Genomic DNA, 14,407 nt, shown 5'->3' with positions numbered 1-14,407 from the left:
AACAACAAACAGAAGGGCCTGCTTCTTCCCACCTCTGCCAGTGTCTACATTTCTTTAGAAAAGCCTTTCATTTATTGGGTCAGTCAGCAAACATTCAGTAAGCACCTACTCTGTGGCATATACTGTCCTACAGACTGGGGACATAAAGTCTAATGGAACATTGCTCCTGCTTTCAGGATCTTACAGCTCAGTGAAGGGGCAAAAGGAGCACCAGTGACTACAGGACAATGCTCTCTGGGCTGGGATGTGTGGCTGCAGAGGTGCTATAGGAGCTTAGAAGAGGTGCAGCTATATCATACTGGGGCATCAAGGAAGCTTCCTGGAAAGGTTGGCACCTGGGCTGAATTTTGAGACAGGAGTAAAGGTTAACTGGAGGAATAAGGAGACCATCTAGTGAGGAGTGGGTAAGGAGTGCAGGTTGTGGGAGGAGACAATCTGTAGAAGCAAGATGGAGAATTGTAGTTCTTTGGAGTAGCTGGAATGAAAGGTGCAATCCAGGGAGAGGAGGAGGAAATGGAGACGTAAGAGGAACTATGTCATGAAGAATTTTCTTCCAAGCTCAGGAACCAGGGTTCCTGTTTGTTTCCTTCTCTGGATTCCTGTAGCAACAAACTGCTGTACCCAACCTGTGATAGTCACCCATCTGAACTTGGGTGAGTTATTAAAACTGAAAGAAGAATAGCAGAGTAGAGTTTGGCCTACTTTTCCCAGCCTTCATTGTGGGAACACATCCTAGCTAGAAAGAAATAGAAACAATAGGATTGCCATGTAACACAGACCCTTGCTACTCAAACTGTGGTCCTCAAAGCAGCAGCATGAACACCAACTGAAAGTTTATCAGAATTGCCTATGCTCAGGCCCCACTCAGAGCTGCTAAATTAGAATCTGCATTTTAATGAGATCCCCAGTTGACATGTGTACATGTTAAAGTTTGAGAAATGTTGGCATAGCATTAAAGGGTTTAGGTTTTAGCATCAGGCAGTACCAGATTTAAGTCCCAGCACATTATCTGTGATGTTGTGACCTGGGACAAGTTACTTAACTGCAATGAGCCTCATTTGCTTCATAATTAAAGTGGAATGATACTAATGATATCAGTGCTCTAAGGACGATTAGATAATGGACGTGAGAGCACTTAGCCCAGTGCCTGACTTTGTTATGCATTCTCAATAAGTATAGTCTAATGATAATAGGACCCTTGAGGATATCGTTTGAGCTCAAAAATCACCTTCCTCAAAGGGGTGTTGTATGCATTTTAGGTGTTCTACAATAGAAATCCAACTAGTTGAGTGTCTGCCTGCCACAAAGCTCTTACATAAAAAACTGGTGGCCCCACAAATTTATATTTCTTTTTCTTCAGAAAAATAGTCTGGACAATGGCCAGCAGTAGGAAAGGACACTGCTTTCTTTCTAAGTGCTGCAAGTGCCAGGTTTCTAAATGTTAATGGACCACGTAGGAAACCAGTGTGCTGGAGCAAAAGAAGCCATGAAGAGCCTTGCCCTGTGGCAACAAGTCTGTGGTGACTCAATAAAGGTTAGCTGACATCTGTTCCTGGCACCTGCAGGATGAGCCAGGGCCTTTTACAGAGAAGGCTTTTGTTTTAACGCATTGCTACAAGATTGGATGGAAATATATGAAAGAGTGGTTTTAATGAACAGACAGCAGGAGTTAATCAGTGGTGAGCTATTGTGGTATCCTAGAAAGGAGTCAGTTAACAAATGTTTTGAGTGCTTACAATCCACCAGGCATGAGGGACACATCAGAGACAGTCTCTGCCCTCCTAGCACTTACAGACCAGCAGGTAAATGAATATGGAATAAATAACTTGAAACATTTTAACTGTGTCAGCATTTGGAAATACATAACGCATAGCTTGGAGCAAAGCGGTGTGTTACAAGAGGATGGCAGTCAGGTGGTGTGAAAACTGTCCTAGTTCTGACCCTAAATCAATGTGTGATCTCAAGCAGTTTCCTCCTCTCTGACACTCAATTTTGGCATCAGGAAAATAGGGGATTTAGCTTTGACAACTCCAAGCCTGTTCCTCAACTTTGGGTACCTGTGGTGGTAAGATTTAACAACATCTCGTTCAAGTACCCTCCCCCTAAAAAAGAAATCTATTTTCTGAAAAAAGAAAGTTTCCATAATCCCTTTTATTACTCTCATGGACTATCTGCTGAGCCTTAAGGATTAGATATACAAATGCATCCATTGTGTTTGAGATACCCAGACACTAAAGACACTGGGTGGTAGCAAGTCTCCAAGGCCACTTCCTTCACATGCAGGATCTTGCCTGATATAGGTGTTAAGATTATGAATGCTAGGATCAGACTAACTGAAATCAACTGAAGGAATTCCTCCCACTTACTGTGTGACCTTGGGCAAGACAATCAACTTCCTTGGGCATCAGTCTCCTCATCTGAAATACAGAGACAATTGGGAGGATAATGGTACTAAACAGATAATGTTACTGCAGGAATATAATGAGACCATGGATGCACCAGAACATAAGAAACACCACGTGAATATGAGCTCTCATTACTCTGTTGAGAAATAAGTTTGGAGTTCCTTGAGTGGTGTTGCTGACTTGATAACAAAAACTGGATGCTCCCTGGAATCTGGTTTTAGAAGTTTGCAGAGAAACATTAATAAGAGAACATAGCTACTTTACTGTGACCACAGAAATGAAAAACCTTAGACTAGCAGTTCAGGAGTCTGAGCTCTGATTCTGGCTTTACACTAACTCACTAGGCAACTTTGGTCAAATCAGCCCATCTCTATGGGTTTTAATTAAGTCGGGATTCATTTCATCTCAACTTGGGACTATGAGAATCTGATGAAGTTATATAAATGACATTGCTTGGGAAGGTAGGAAGAGCTTCACAAATGTGAGCTCCTACCAGGAATACTGGAGTCAAAGGCAGAGAGCATGGATAATATGTGTGTGCCCTTCTCAGGTTTTCTGGAAGTAATGACACTACATGGTATGGATGATTCACACAATTGTTTTCAGGGCAATGGAAGGAAATGCAGGTCTGATTCAGTTTTATTAGCACTCTTCCTTCTGATAAGCAGACTTTTTCTGGAAGTTGTCTTCTTACGATGGTATGAACAAGTTGGGGCATGACTGTTGACTCTTGAAGAGCACCCAGAATGAAGGTTGGCATTCTTGAAGAATGTGTGCTCCATTCTTGTGGGGTATGTCTGAGTTTCCTACTCTCTGGCTCTCACCTGTGCCAGCAGCCCTAGGGAGGACAGAATCAGACCTCTTGGAGTCATTGTATTTGGTAGTCAGAAAACAGTCTGAGGCCTCTTTTTTCAAGGGATTTTGTTAAACTCTCAACTTGGGCAAAGCTTATTGGTCCTCAGTCTTCACCCTGCACAAATTAATCAAGATTCCCTCAGTCTATCATTTTTAGCCATTGACTCTCTTCTAAACTATGATTTAGCTGTGAAATCTGAACACTGATAGGAATGATCTTATGTGAAAGCCTTGTGCAAAATGGCTTTTGTCATATCTAACCATTGAGAGCTGGCATTTGTTGTGCTTCTGCTTCAAAAAAGCTGTAGTTAGAGCTCTAGGAAATACAGCCTCATGGAAAACTCAACCTCTCTATCTTTGAGGCTCTTACCTTATCTCTAGAGAGATTAAACACGGACATAAGAAAAGTGAATTTAAAATAGAGGCCAAAGCAAGATGCCAATGGGGAGGTAGACAGAGCCAGACACCACTACTGCCATTGCCACTACCACCTCTGCTCTGGTTAAGATCTCACTGCCTGAAAGAAGCTTTTCTGGCATCAGATCCCTGGGGTAAAATAGAGGAGCCAGAGCAAGAGAAAATACATAAACCAAAAAATAAAATATAGGTCAATATGTAGTGAATTCCAAAGGGATGGTTCAAGTGGTAACTTCTACAAAGATGTGAAAATTTGGAAATCCATGGGTCAGATCCAGTTCTTCCTCTTTTTTCTTCTAAAAAAAGAATAGGAATAAAAGAAAAAAAAATAGGTCACCATCTTTGCATCATCTTTGCTTTATCTTGAAAAATCAAGAGACTTGGCAAACTAGACCAGTATTGGAGCATTGCACTCAGCAGAGCAGTAGCTACCCTTTAGATAGGGGTAGGACTTGCTAGGTCTCATAGCTCCTACCACCCCATAATGTCCTCATCTCTACCGTGGCCCACCTTCCTCATTCACTTTACATGCCTGACTCCTGTGGACATTCTGAGTTAAGAATCTGCTATTGTGGTTCAGGAGAAAGAATTCATTGTGAGCTATATAGGATCTCATGGACAAGTGGGACTTTCCATGGTTATTGAAGTAGGATTTTGGTAGGTAGAAGAGGATTTTTCAAGCACAGTATGATCAGAGGAATACAGGAGGAGTATACATCCAAGAGGCAGCAAACAGACCACCAGGCTGAGCTGAGGGTCCATGTTGAGAAGTATGGGAATAAAGAGTGAAAATGCAAACTGTTAAAGAATCTAAATGCCAAATAATTGATCACGCTAACAATGGCTATCTCCCGAAGGTTTTTTGAAGTCAAAAATACCAGGAGGAAATGGAGTTTTAAGAAGACTGTGCAGGTGATACATAGGGTTAGAAAAAATAAAAAAGGTGACAGGCAACAATATTAGTTTACAGCTGGTGCAGAAATTCAGGATTGAGGGGTAGAGGGTCTCAGCATGGCTGGAAGCAACACAAATGGTGGGAAGACACTGAGAGTGAAGAACTGTCAGCACCTGGTAATGGATGGGTATGTGGCACTGAGAGACAGGAAGGACTCAAATAAGAATTGGCAATGGCCAGACCTGTGGGGGAGGAAAACATGTTGGATGCAAGACTGCAATGAAGCGGCATCATCCTTTCCCCAGGCATGTGAAGATTCTTCTGGAGTGGGCTTCCTTCCCAAAAGAGACTCTCATTCTGGCCTTTCTCTTCCAGGTAAAAGATGTAACTCCAGATAAAAACCTACTGACCAAGGTTCGAGATGCTGCCCTGTGGCTGGAGACCTTGTCAGAGAGCAGACCTGCCAAGGCTTCCCTCTCCACTACCTCCTCCATTGCTGATTTCTTCCTTGCCTTAACCATCTGCAACTCTGTCATGGTGTCTACAACCACCGAGCCCAGGCAGAGGGTAAGGACCAGCGATCGCTGGGGGAGGAGGGTAAAGGAAGTAGAGAAGTAGAAGGCAGAGTAGGGGCGAGGGGAGAAGTTCTGATCAAGGAGACATGAAATTTGGGTTCTAGCAACAGTGTCATTTCATCACAGTGAGACCTAGAACAGGTCTCTTTACCCTCCCTGGGTCTGTTTCCTCATTTTTAAATAAAATGGAAAAAGATATATGTGAGCTATCTATGTAGCTTTCAAACTTTGTCTATGTGTCTGTAGGTAGACATTAAGAGTTAGTGATTACTGAGCACTTGGTTTTATGCGAGGCTCCATACCCAGCACTTTACCTGTATTATCATTTAATCCTCTCAACCCAGCAACTCTATGAGGCAGGACCGTGGATTTAACAAGCGAAGAAATGGTGGCTCAGAAAACTCAAGTAGGGCAATGAAGGACATATGGCTCATACATCTACACGATTCCATAATGGTTTCTAGTAATATTGTGCTATACTGCTGTTTTTATATATGGGTTTAAAATAGTTAATACTGTGTGTGATGTTCTTCCCATGGGGAAAAAAAATGCAGCTGAATGGTCATGTATGTAAAATTATACTCTAAACTCTACTGAAGGTGAATTTACCTTCAATCTTCCACAGACTCTTAGCCAAGTGCCGCTGTGAGTCACTGATGAGAATAATTAGGTGGTACAACTTGCAACTATGAAACCAAGACAAGAAGTTTCACCCAGACACTTAAACTACAACCTCCCTTCATTATGCCCAGATTCCAAACCACCCTGAAAATCACCTGAGCACTGGAAAGTCAGCAAGTTATCAAAAGTCTTCAGGAAGTTTTAGGAGACAGAAAGCTTTATCTTAAAAATTAACTCATTTTTAAGAGGGGAAGAAGTACCATTTGGGGAAAGACAGTATGCAACTCCCAATTTTCAGGTTAATGTGGGAGCTTCAGCTGGCAGGTAGCTCAAGAGTCCAGCCTCTGGAGTCGAGCAGACCTGGGTTTGAGTTCCAACTCTACTCCCTACACACTGGGTGATCATGGCCAATTTATGTAGACTTTTTGTACCTCAATGTCCTCAGCCATAAGTTGGGTTGATGATAGCATCCCATAGCATTATTGGGAGGATGAAATGAGATACTGCACTCAAAGATAAAGCAGAAGCATTCATGGTGAGAGTTCAGGAAATGTGAACCCTTACTATGAGTTTCTGATTCTCATCTCCTTTTCCTTCCTTTGTCCACGCTCAGAGTGGGACGACCAAAAGATAGTGGAAAATGACCATTGTCAATGCTTAGAATCTCAGGGCTGGAGGGAAACAGCTGGCCTCACTTATTGCAAAAGTACCTTCATATTCTGCATAGGACAACTTGGTATTATTTCCAACATTGAGACTAATGTTCTACTTTCCTCCTTTGGCCACAAGGTCACCATCAAACCCTCAAGCAAGGCTCTGGGGACATCCCTGGAGAAGATTCAGCAGCTCTTCCAGAAGTTGAAGCTATCGAGCCTCAGCCAGTCATTCTCATCCACTGCACCCTCTGACACAGACCTGGGGGAGAGTTTAGGGGCCAACGTGGCCACCACGGACTCAGATGAGAGAGACGATGCGTCTGTATGCAGTGGAGGTGACTCCACCGATGACGGTGGCTACAGGAGCAGCATGTGGGACCAGGGCGACATCCTGGGGTCTGGGTCAGGCACTTCCTTGGAGGAGGCATTGGAAGCCCCAGCTCCAGACCTGGCCAGGCCCGAGTTCTGTTACGAGGCTGAGAGCCCTGATGAGGCCGCCCTGGTGCACGCTGCCCATGCCTACAGCTTCACACTAGTGTCCCGGACACCTGAGCAGGTGACTGTGCGCCTGCCCCAGGGCACCTGCCTCACCTTCAGCCTCCTCTGCACCCTGGGCTTTGACTCTGTCAGGAAGAGAATGTCTGTGGTTGTGAGGCACCCACTGACTGGTGAGATCATCGTCTACACCAAGGGTGCTGACTCGGTCATCATGGACCTGCTGGAAGACCCAGCCTGTGGTAAGTCCTGCCTTACCAGGGTTCCAGGCACAGAGAGTTCCATAGTTGAAGAAGCAGTGTGGAATGGTAATAAGAAGCTCAAGTTGTAGTGTCACCTGGTACAGCAGGTCCCAGCTGGAATACAGACCTACAAGATGCTTTCCTCAAATATCCTTAAAACATGGTGCATTTTACATCTTCTGGACCTAGGGAATCAGTGTCCATTAGTATATTTAAATACTATACAGTCTTGTAGCAGATAAACATCTTTAACTTCATCCCAGTTTTCTAAACTCATTTGAACATGGATTATCCACACAGTCTTTTGCACTAGGGCATCCATTATCTTACCATGGAACACATTGTGGTCCTAACTCTTCATTTTGGGGAAAAGCAAACTCAACTCAGAAAGAAAAGTGACTTACAAGAGGTAACATGGTTAACTAGTGTTAAATCCCAGACCCAGGTATCCTGAATTCCAGGTCAGAACTTGTTTCATGCTGCTAGAATTCTGCACTGGGCTTGGTGCACTCTGGGAAGCCTCAGGTGTTCCTCTTTATTATCCTTTTCCCCAGCCTCCCCCAGATGGATTTTCATAAACTTGCACTGAGCCAGAAAAATGTTCCAAAGTCCCTACATATCAGTGTCCAATTTTGGAACAGCATGAATTAGTGTGCAGCCGCTTCCTGATTGCTAACAAGAAGACAGCTATGGGGCTATGATTCTCCCAGGATAGTAGATTCCAGCCAAGCTTCAGAATTGCCCAGGCAGCGCTGTGCCTCCTGCATTATCAGCTATGGATCAGGGCCAAGAGGTTTATGGGGATTGATTAGTGTGTAGAAGGGGAAGGGAGCTAATTAGTTCTCTTTATCCCCAGACTCTGGCAGACAAGTGAATTCAGTAATTCTGAGTCAAGGGAGCCACGGCACTCTATCCCTCAGCAGCAGTCATCCAAACTGCCCTGGAGATGTCTCTTTATTTGCTCCTCACCTGATTGCAAAATAGATTAGAGATGCTTTCAATAAAAGACACACATACAATGTTACTATAAGAATTGAGAAGCAAAACTTTGAAAGGAGGGAAGAAATAACCTCAGGTTTAATTATATTTATGGTGTTTAAATGTTCAGTTCAATGCTGAGGTTCCTGGCAGCCTAAGCAAGAAGGTAAACGCCAAGACTTGCAGGTAAAAGACAAAAAGGTTTAATCTCAGGAGCTGGTGTCTTTAAAAATAAAATATTGTAAATAGTGCTGAATCAGGCGATGCACAAATGAAGACTATGCTTAAGGCACCAGGAACACCTGAAAAACGAGAAAATAATCTTTGAAACAAGTTTTATATTATATAAAAACAGCCTTGGAGTAGTATCATGAAAAAATCAGAGTTCTATTGGACTTCATTATACTTTTCTGTTAAGAATTATATTTTTAATTTTGCATTATATATACAAGGATGGGTGAGGTATACAAATTCTGTTCAATCTTAAGACCTCTAAAATTCTCAATCCAGCCCTGGTAAGGAATGATTCTGAAGGCTAGCTCAGTTTCACAAGAGATCGGTAAATGATGTCTGTGGCAGCTTAAAGGAAGTGGTGATGGACTCAATCCCACCCCACATCAGCCAACCCTGGCTGAAAACTTCTTATTATAGAATTAGATAAAGGAATTGGAATTTCAAGAGAAAAAGACAAATTACCTCTGACAGAAACTTATGTAGAACTTTACAAAGGGGACTTTGAGCAACACACACATTTTTCACACTAGATTCATAGGAAATGCAAAAAAAAAAAAAAAAAAGTTTTCTCCAAACCTATTTCTTGCATAGAGAGAAGGCCTAGCTCGGCAAAACAAATGAGGAGAAGAACTCAGCTAATGAGATCCAGGCTTGTAGATGTCTTGGGACCTAACTTGATATAAGACCTCAAGTAGAAGACAGAGAAGATGATAAATAGTCTTAGAGAACAGTTTCCAAAGTCAGTTGGCCATCCAGGAATAAACTAAAAACACCTTAGGTAACAATAAAGATTCAAACTTCTAGTCCCCTGATTCAGTTGGGCTGTCATTGTACCTGAGAATCTCAATTACTAAATTCCCAGGCGGTTCTCATGCAAACAGCTGTTTGGGAACAGTACCTTAGACCACCTACCTCCCTTACATAGCACTTTAGTCAGCCAGGCTTTTGATGAAAAGATGTAGAGAGCAGACAATTTAAGGACTCCCTGCATTATCTTCCAGGGCAACCTGGCAGGAGAGCTCCTTCATGTTTCTAAGGTGGGCTGTAAGGGATTCCTTCTCTAAAGCATTTGTACTCTACTACACAAGATTCCAGGGTGTTGGGGATGGGGATCCCTGAGCATTTGTACATGGCCTCATGTGGGACAATGGTTATTTGACAGTGCCTGACATGAATGTGGAAAAGAAACTGAGAAAAATCCAAGCCCGGACCCAAAAGCATCTAGACTTGTATGCAAGAGATGGCCTGCGCACACTATGCATTGCCAAGAAGGTAAGAACAAATTCTTCCAAGCATGCTTTGAATATCATTAAATAGCTGAATGACCTTGACCTTGCTTCTTTTTCTTTATAAAAGACCATTGGAGGTGGTGGTTTTAACATTTTTAAGATTTGCCGTTCTGACTTGCCACAAAAACCCAAGACACTGACAATTTTGTTGAAGTCAAAATCTGAAGAGCTAGGTCCCATATCTGTGTGACTTTGCCATGCCCTGCTTTTCATTATATGTGTAATGGGTAACACACAGCTGATAACATTTTTTCAGTTATGATTTTGCTTTCCAATTATATTTTTTAGACATGCATTATTTTCCTTTCAATTTGGGGAGCTTTTATATGGTCACATAAAAATCTAGATTTCCGATTTCTTTTAAAAATTTAGAGGATCTGGCCAACTCTGTTTTCATTCTGGAATGGCAGCAATCAGCTACAACCAGGAAGTTGATTCCTATGATGAGGGATATGTTCAGCTGTGTTTTGTGGTTGGCCACAGTCCGTACAACTCCCTATTACATTGCACTCAGCCCAGCCATAGTTTTGTAGATTACCTAACTCATTCTCCGCAAGATCTTTGACTTTGTAGCTTCTGTAAGGCAGGCAGGCAGGCAGGCAGGCAGGCAGGCAGTGAGGGCTGCAAATTTCAGAGTGTGGACACCGGATGAGTCACCTAAAAGCAAAGCTAATAGGGTGCTACGATGGGCATACACTTCTAGATAGCTAGACATGGGTTCTCTCACGTCAATGCCCAGGGCTTTTCACATCTTTTATGGTTCTTAGGGTAACATTAGAGATCAGGAATGCCCACTTTAAAGCCAGAACCACCGGGGTACTAGTCCCAATCTCACTACTTTTAGATGTGTGACCTTGAGCAATTTCTTCATTTCTCTGAGTTTTATCTGTAAAATGGTGCTAATCAGCCCTCCCTCATGCAGTTGCCATGGAGATTAAAGTAACCACATGTGCAGCACCTGGGACAGCGACAAATGCTTACCAATACTCAGTCGGAACTACACCCGTACCACCATTTTCTTTTTCATTATTATTATACTTTAAGTTCTAGGGTACATGTGCATAACGTGCAGGTTTGTTACATATGTATACTTTTGCCATGTTGGTGTGCTGCACCCATCAACTCGTCATTTACATCAGGTATCACTCCCAATGCCTTACCACCATTTTCTATTGAAGTTATTTGTGCATATTTTGCCTCCCCTAATGGACTATGCATTCCTCAAAAGCAAAAGGCCTACTTGTGTCCCTTTGGTTTTCTCTATAGTGCCATGCAGAGGGACTTGAGGAATATTTGATGCTTGAACAAAATAATCTTTCATGGCTATAAGACACCATATGCATGTGATGTCAACAGGAGGGTCTAAAATGGGACTCTGAAGGAAGAAGATGTGGCCGCTAGCTGGATTGTTGCAGCTACTGGGCAGTCCATGTGTATGACACCATGCCTGGTGGAGTGCTCTACAGGTTATGCAAGATTTGGCTGCTGCTTTCTTTCCAGCCTCATTTTTGAACTTACTTTGAACTTACTTTCTCCATCTTTCATTCAAGGAACAGAAGGAAGGCCAAGTTCATTGCTGTTCCAAGCTTAACTCTTGATCTTGCCCATGACTGACCCTCTGTCATTGGATCTCAGCTTGCAGGTCATTTTGTCGAGGAAACCTAAACTTCCAAAAGAAGGCAGCCCCCTATTCAGTTACTCTTCTATCCCATCACACTTTCTCATATCAGTCATTTTCTGCAAAGCATTCCCTGAAATAATTATTTTAAATTATTTATTTGGCTAATACCTCTTACCCAGCAGCATATAAACCCAGGCATACAGGGACCTTGTCTGTCCAGATCATCTCCAGTGATCTGAGCACAACAGATTCTTAGTGATAATGGAACACAAGGATAAATCTTCATTGATTTACATATTTTTTGAAAAAATCATTGAGAAGAAAGCCCCATCTAATTATGTAGGGAAGTTCAAACAGGCCAATAGGAGGCCCAGCAGGTGGGAAGAGAGAGAAAATTATCTTGTTGATCCACCCAAAATTGTTAAGGAGCCTTTTCCTATCCTGTAGGTTGTAAGTGAAGAGGACTTCCAGAGATGGGCCAGTTTCCGGCGTGAGGCTGAGGCATCCCTCGACAACCGAGATGAGCTTCTCATGGAAACTGCACAGCATCTGGAGAATCAACTCACCTTACTTGGTAGCTAAAAATAAGCCGTCATTATAGGAAAAAAGGAATGCAGCCAGTTGAGAAGGGAGCTCTTGGCCCCGATTATGACACTACTAATATGTCTCCATTAGCAACCTTCCCTGGGGTTCCCTTCCAGGTATTTGGCACAAATGGGCCGTGCCAATACCCAACCCAGAAGCCACACACAGATTCCTGAGGATGCTCTGGGAGCATTCCTGCATTCCCTGCTGGAAGAAGCCTCTGAGTTTGGCTGCTTTTCCAATAGCACACTCTTCCCTTCATTCAAATGTTTGCTAAGCACCTACTATGTGCCAAGTGACATGCTAGGCTTTGGGGCTGCAACAAGGGACAGGAGCCAAAAAGTCTGCCCTCCCAGAGCCTGGAGTCTAGTGACGATACCAGATGATTGAGCAAGCAATTTCAACAGACTGTGGTGAGAGCTGGGCTAGCAGATGGGCCGGGTGGGATGGAAGCACAAAGTAGGAGATGCCAGCCTAGCACAGGGGTGAGGGAGGGTCTAGGAAGGCAGTGAACTGAAAGCAAGAAGAGAAGCTGGTCAGGCAGAGAGGGAGGACCCAGTTGAAGGTCTGGAGGCTGGTGGGAAACAGAGTTGGGGGAAATGATGGAAGGCAGGAATGATCAGCAGGACCCAGATTATGATGGGCCATGTCAATCAGCTGCTAAAAGTTTGGAGAGGGCAGAGGGTGAAAGCAGGGACAGATCTGTGCTTTACAAAAACTGCTGATTGCTGCAGCATGGAAGTTAGATTGCTGTGCTGAGAGAGAGATGAGAAGCACAGAGACTGATTAAGAGACAAGCTGTGCTTTCTGTTGGAGGAAAAGCATTGCTAAGAAGCAAGGGGGAGCTTTATTGAACAGGATTAATGTCCTCACGCCTGGGGAGCAAAATCTTGGTAAGCAATGCCCAAACAGCATGCACTGGCCACATGGCACAAAGCCTTCTTTCTTCTTGGTGGACAATGTTGACCTGGGGATGAGGACCAAGTTCTAGACAGGGACACACTCCTCTGAGACTTGGCTTCTCCTCTGGATGAGTCACATGCCTCTAGCTGCCCAGCCAAACAGGAGTTCAAAGGGAAATATCCAAGGTCGCTGTAAAGTAGGATGGCTGACAAGCCGAGGAGGCGGAATGGGGTTGGGGAATGGAATGCATTAGCTCCCCACATCCTTTAGCCTTTGGTTTCCTATGTCTCGGCTGCAGAAGCCTCTGCTTGCTGCCTCATAAGGTCCCCTTTAAAGCTGAACACAAGAACTCACTTGAACAAGAACCAGAGAATGGCTGGGCCAGACAACTCTACCACATGATAGCACCAGGAAGTCATCCCATTCAGGCACCTGATCCCTTTCTCCCTTCCCAGAGGATTCTTCTGTTTCGGGACAGCACTCTAGGCTCACTCTATGAGAGGCGTTCCTCCGGTTCTTCTGTGTGAAGAGAACACACTTGTCAGAACCTGCTTGGCTTCCCCTAGTTGGGAAAGGCTTTCACAACCTTCCTGTTTCATTTTCTCTTTCACACAAATAAATGTGTTTTTCTCCTCTCTCCTTCACTCTGCCTCACTGTAATAAGTGAGCTTCCTCTCACCTTCCAGACTAACACTAGTAGGGGAAGATGAGGCCCCAAGCCATCACTTTTTATGGGGTTGTTTACCTGTGCATATGGCCCTCAAATGCAAAACAGGCACATTTCAGGATAGTGGGGTTCTTTGTCTCCCTTCAAGATGGCTTGGAGAGGAGGGCTGAGAAGAGAATTCCACTTTCCACCGAGAAACTGGCACACCACTAAAAAGCTGCAATGCCTTCATGCGGTCTCAAAATATGAAATAATCTTTTCAATATGCATCCAACGTAATCGCTTTGCCAACCTATTGTCACTATGGATTATTAAAAGAAACAAAATGCCGTGCTCCTGCCCAGAGTGAAATGGGTAGCCATTAGTCTGTGATCTGAAATGAATCTCAATTGAAAAGCAGATTTATTTTTGCTTAATCACTTAGCAACTATTCAATATTTGGGTATCTATTCATCAGGGCTGGTGCAAAGCTTGAGATCCTTCAAAAATTATGGAATCTGCCTGTTTAATTTCCTCCAAGAATATTATCAAAAATGTGAGTCCCTATTAATTCTGCTTTGATCAGCTGCAGGGCAAAGATTTCAGTCCTTTCACTTCTATTCCTATTGCTGCTAGGCCAGTCCAGGCTACTGTTGCCTCTCCTCTGCAGTCCTGCCTGGCCTCCTAAGTAGCTTTTAGCTCTGAATCTCATCCTGCTTTTCCAATCTCCAACCTATTCTCTTCTCTAGAATGATATTCTTAAAAGTCAAAACTGATTCTGTCACTCCCCAGCACAACACCCTTGAATAGCTTTCGTTACTACCAAATAAATTGCAAATCCTTTGAGGCCCTGACAAGGCTCTGCACAATCCAGCACCCCTAAGTTCCTTTTCTGGCCTCATCTCTCACCTTGCTCTGCCTCCATTTCTGCATCTTCCTCTACTCTAACCTCTGGGACTTCGCACACGCTGATCCCTCAACCTGGAATTT

The 14,407-nt window shown here is 43.6% G+C and overlaps 1 protein-coding gene across 5 annotated transcripts in view; it reads left to right on the top strand.

The window, feature by feature from the left end:
* ATP10B (ATPase phospholipid transporting 10B (putative)) overlaps positions 1–14,407 on the top strand; it is a 360,064-nt gene that overhangs the window by 299,109 nt on the left and 46,548 nt on the right. For all 5 annotated transcript variants that reach the window (XM_077937417.1, XM_028849890.2, XM_077937418.1 and 2 more), the window contains 4 exons: positions 4,948–5,139; positions 6,558–7,161; positions 9,536–9,645; positions 11,731–11,857. In XM_077937417.1, the coding sequence (XP_077793543.1) occupies positions 4,948–5,139; positions 6,558–7,161; positions 9,536–9,645; positions 11,731–11,857 (1,033 nt within the window). The remainder of the gene's footprint in view (positions 1–4,947; positions 5,140–6,557; positions 7,162–9,535; positions 9,646–11,730; positions 11,858–14,407) is intronic.

This window comes from Macaca mulatta, chromosome 6 (genome assembly GCF_049350105.2).
Source record: "Macaca mulatta isolate MMU2019108-1 chromosome 6, T2T-MMU8v2.0, whole genome shotgun sequence".
NCBI lineage: Eukaryota > Metazoa > Chordata > Mammalia > Primates > Cercopithecidae > Macaca > Macaca mulatta.
The sequence above is the reverse complement of the archived record's forward strand: the minus strand, read 5'-3'. Positions and strand labels throughout refer to the sequence as shown.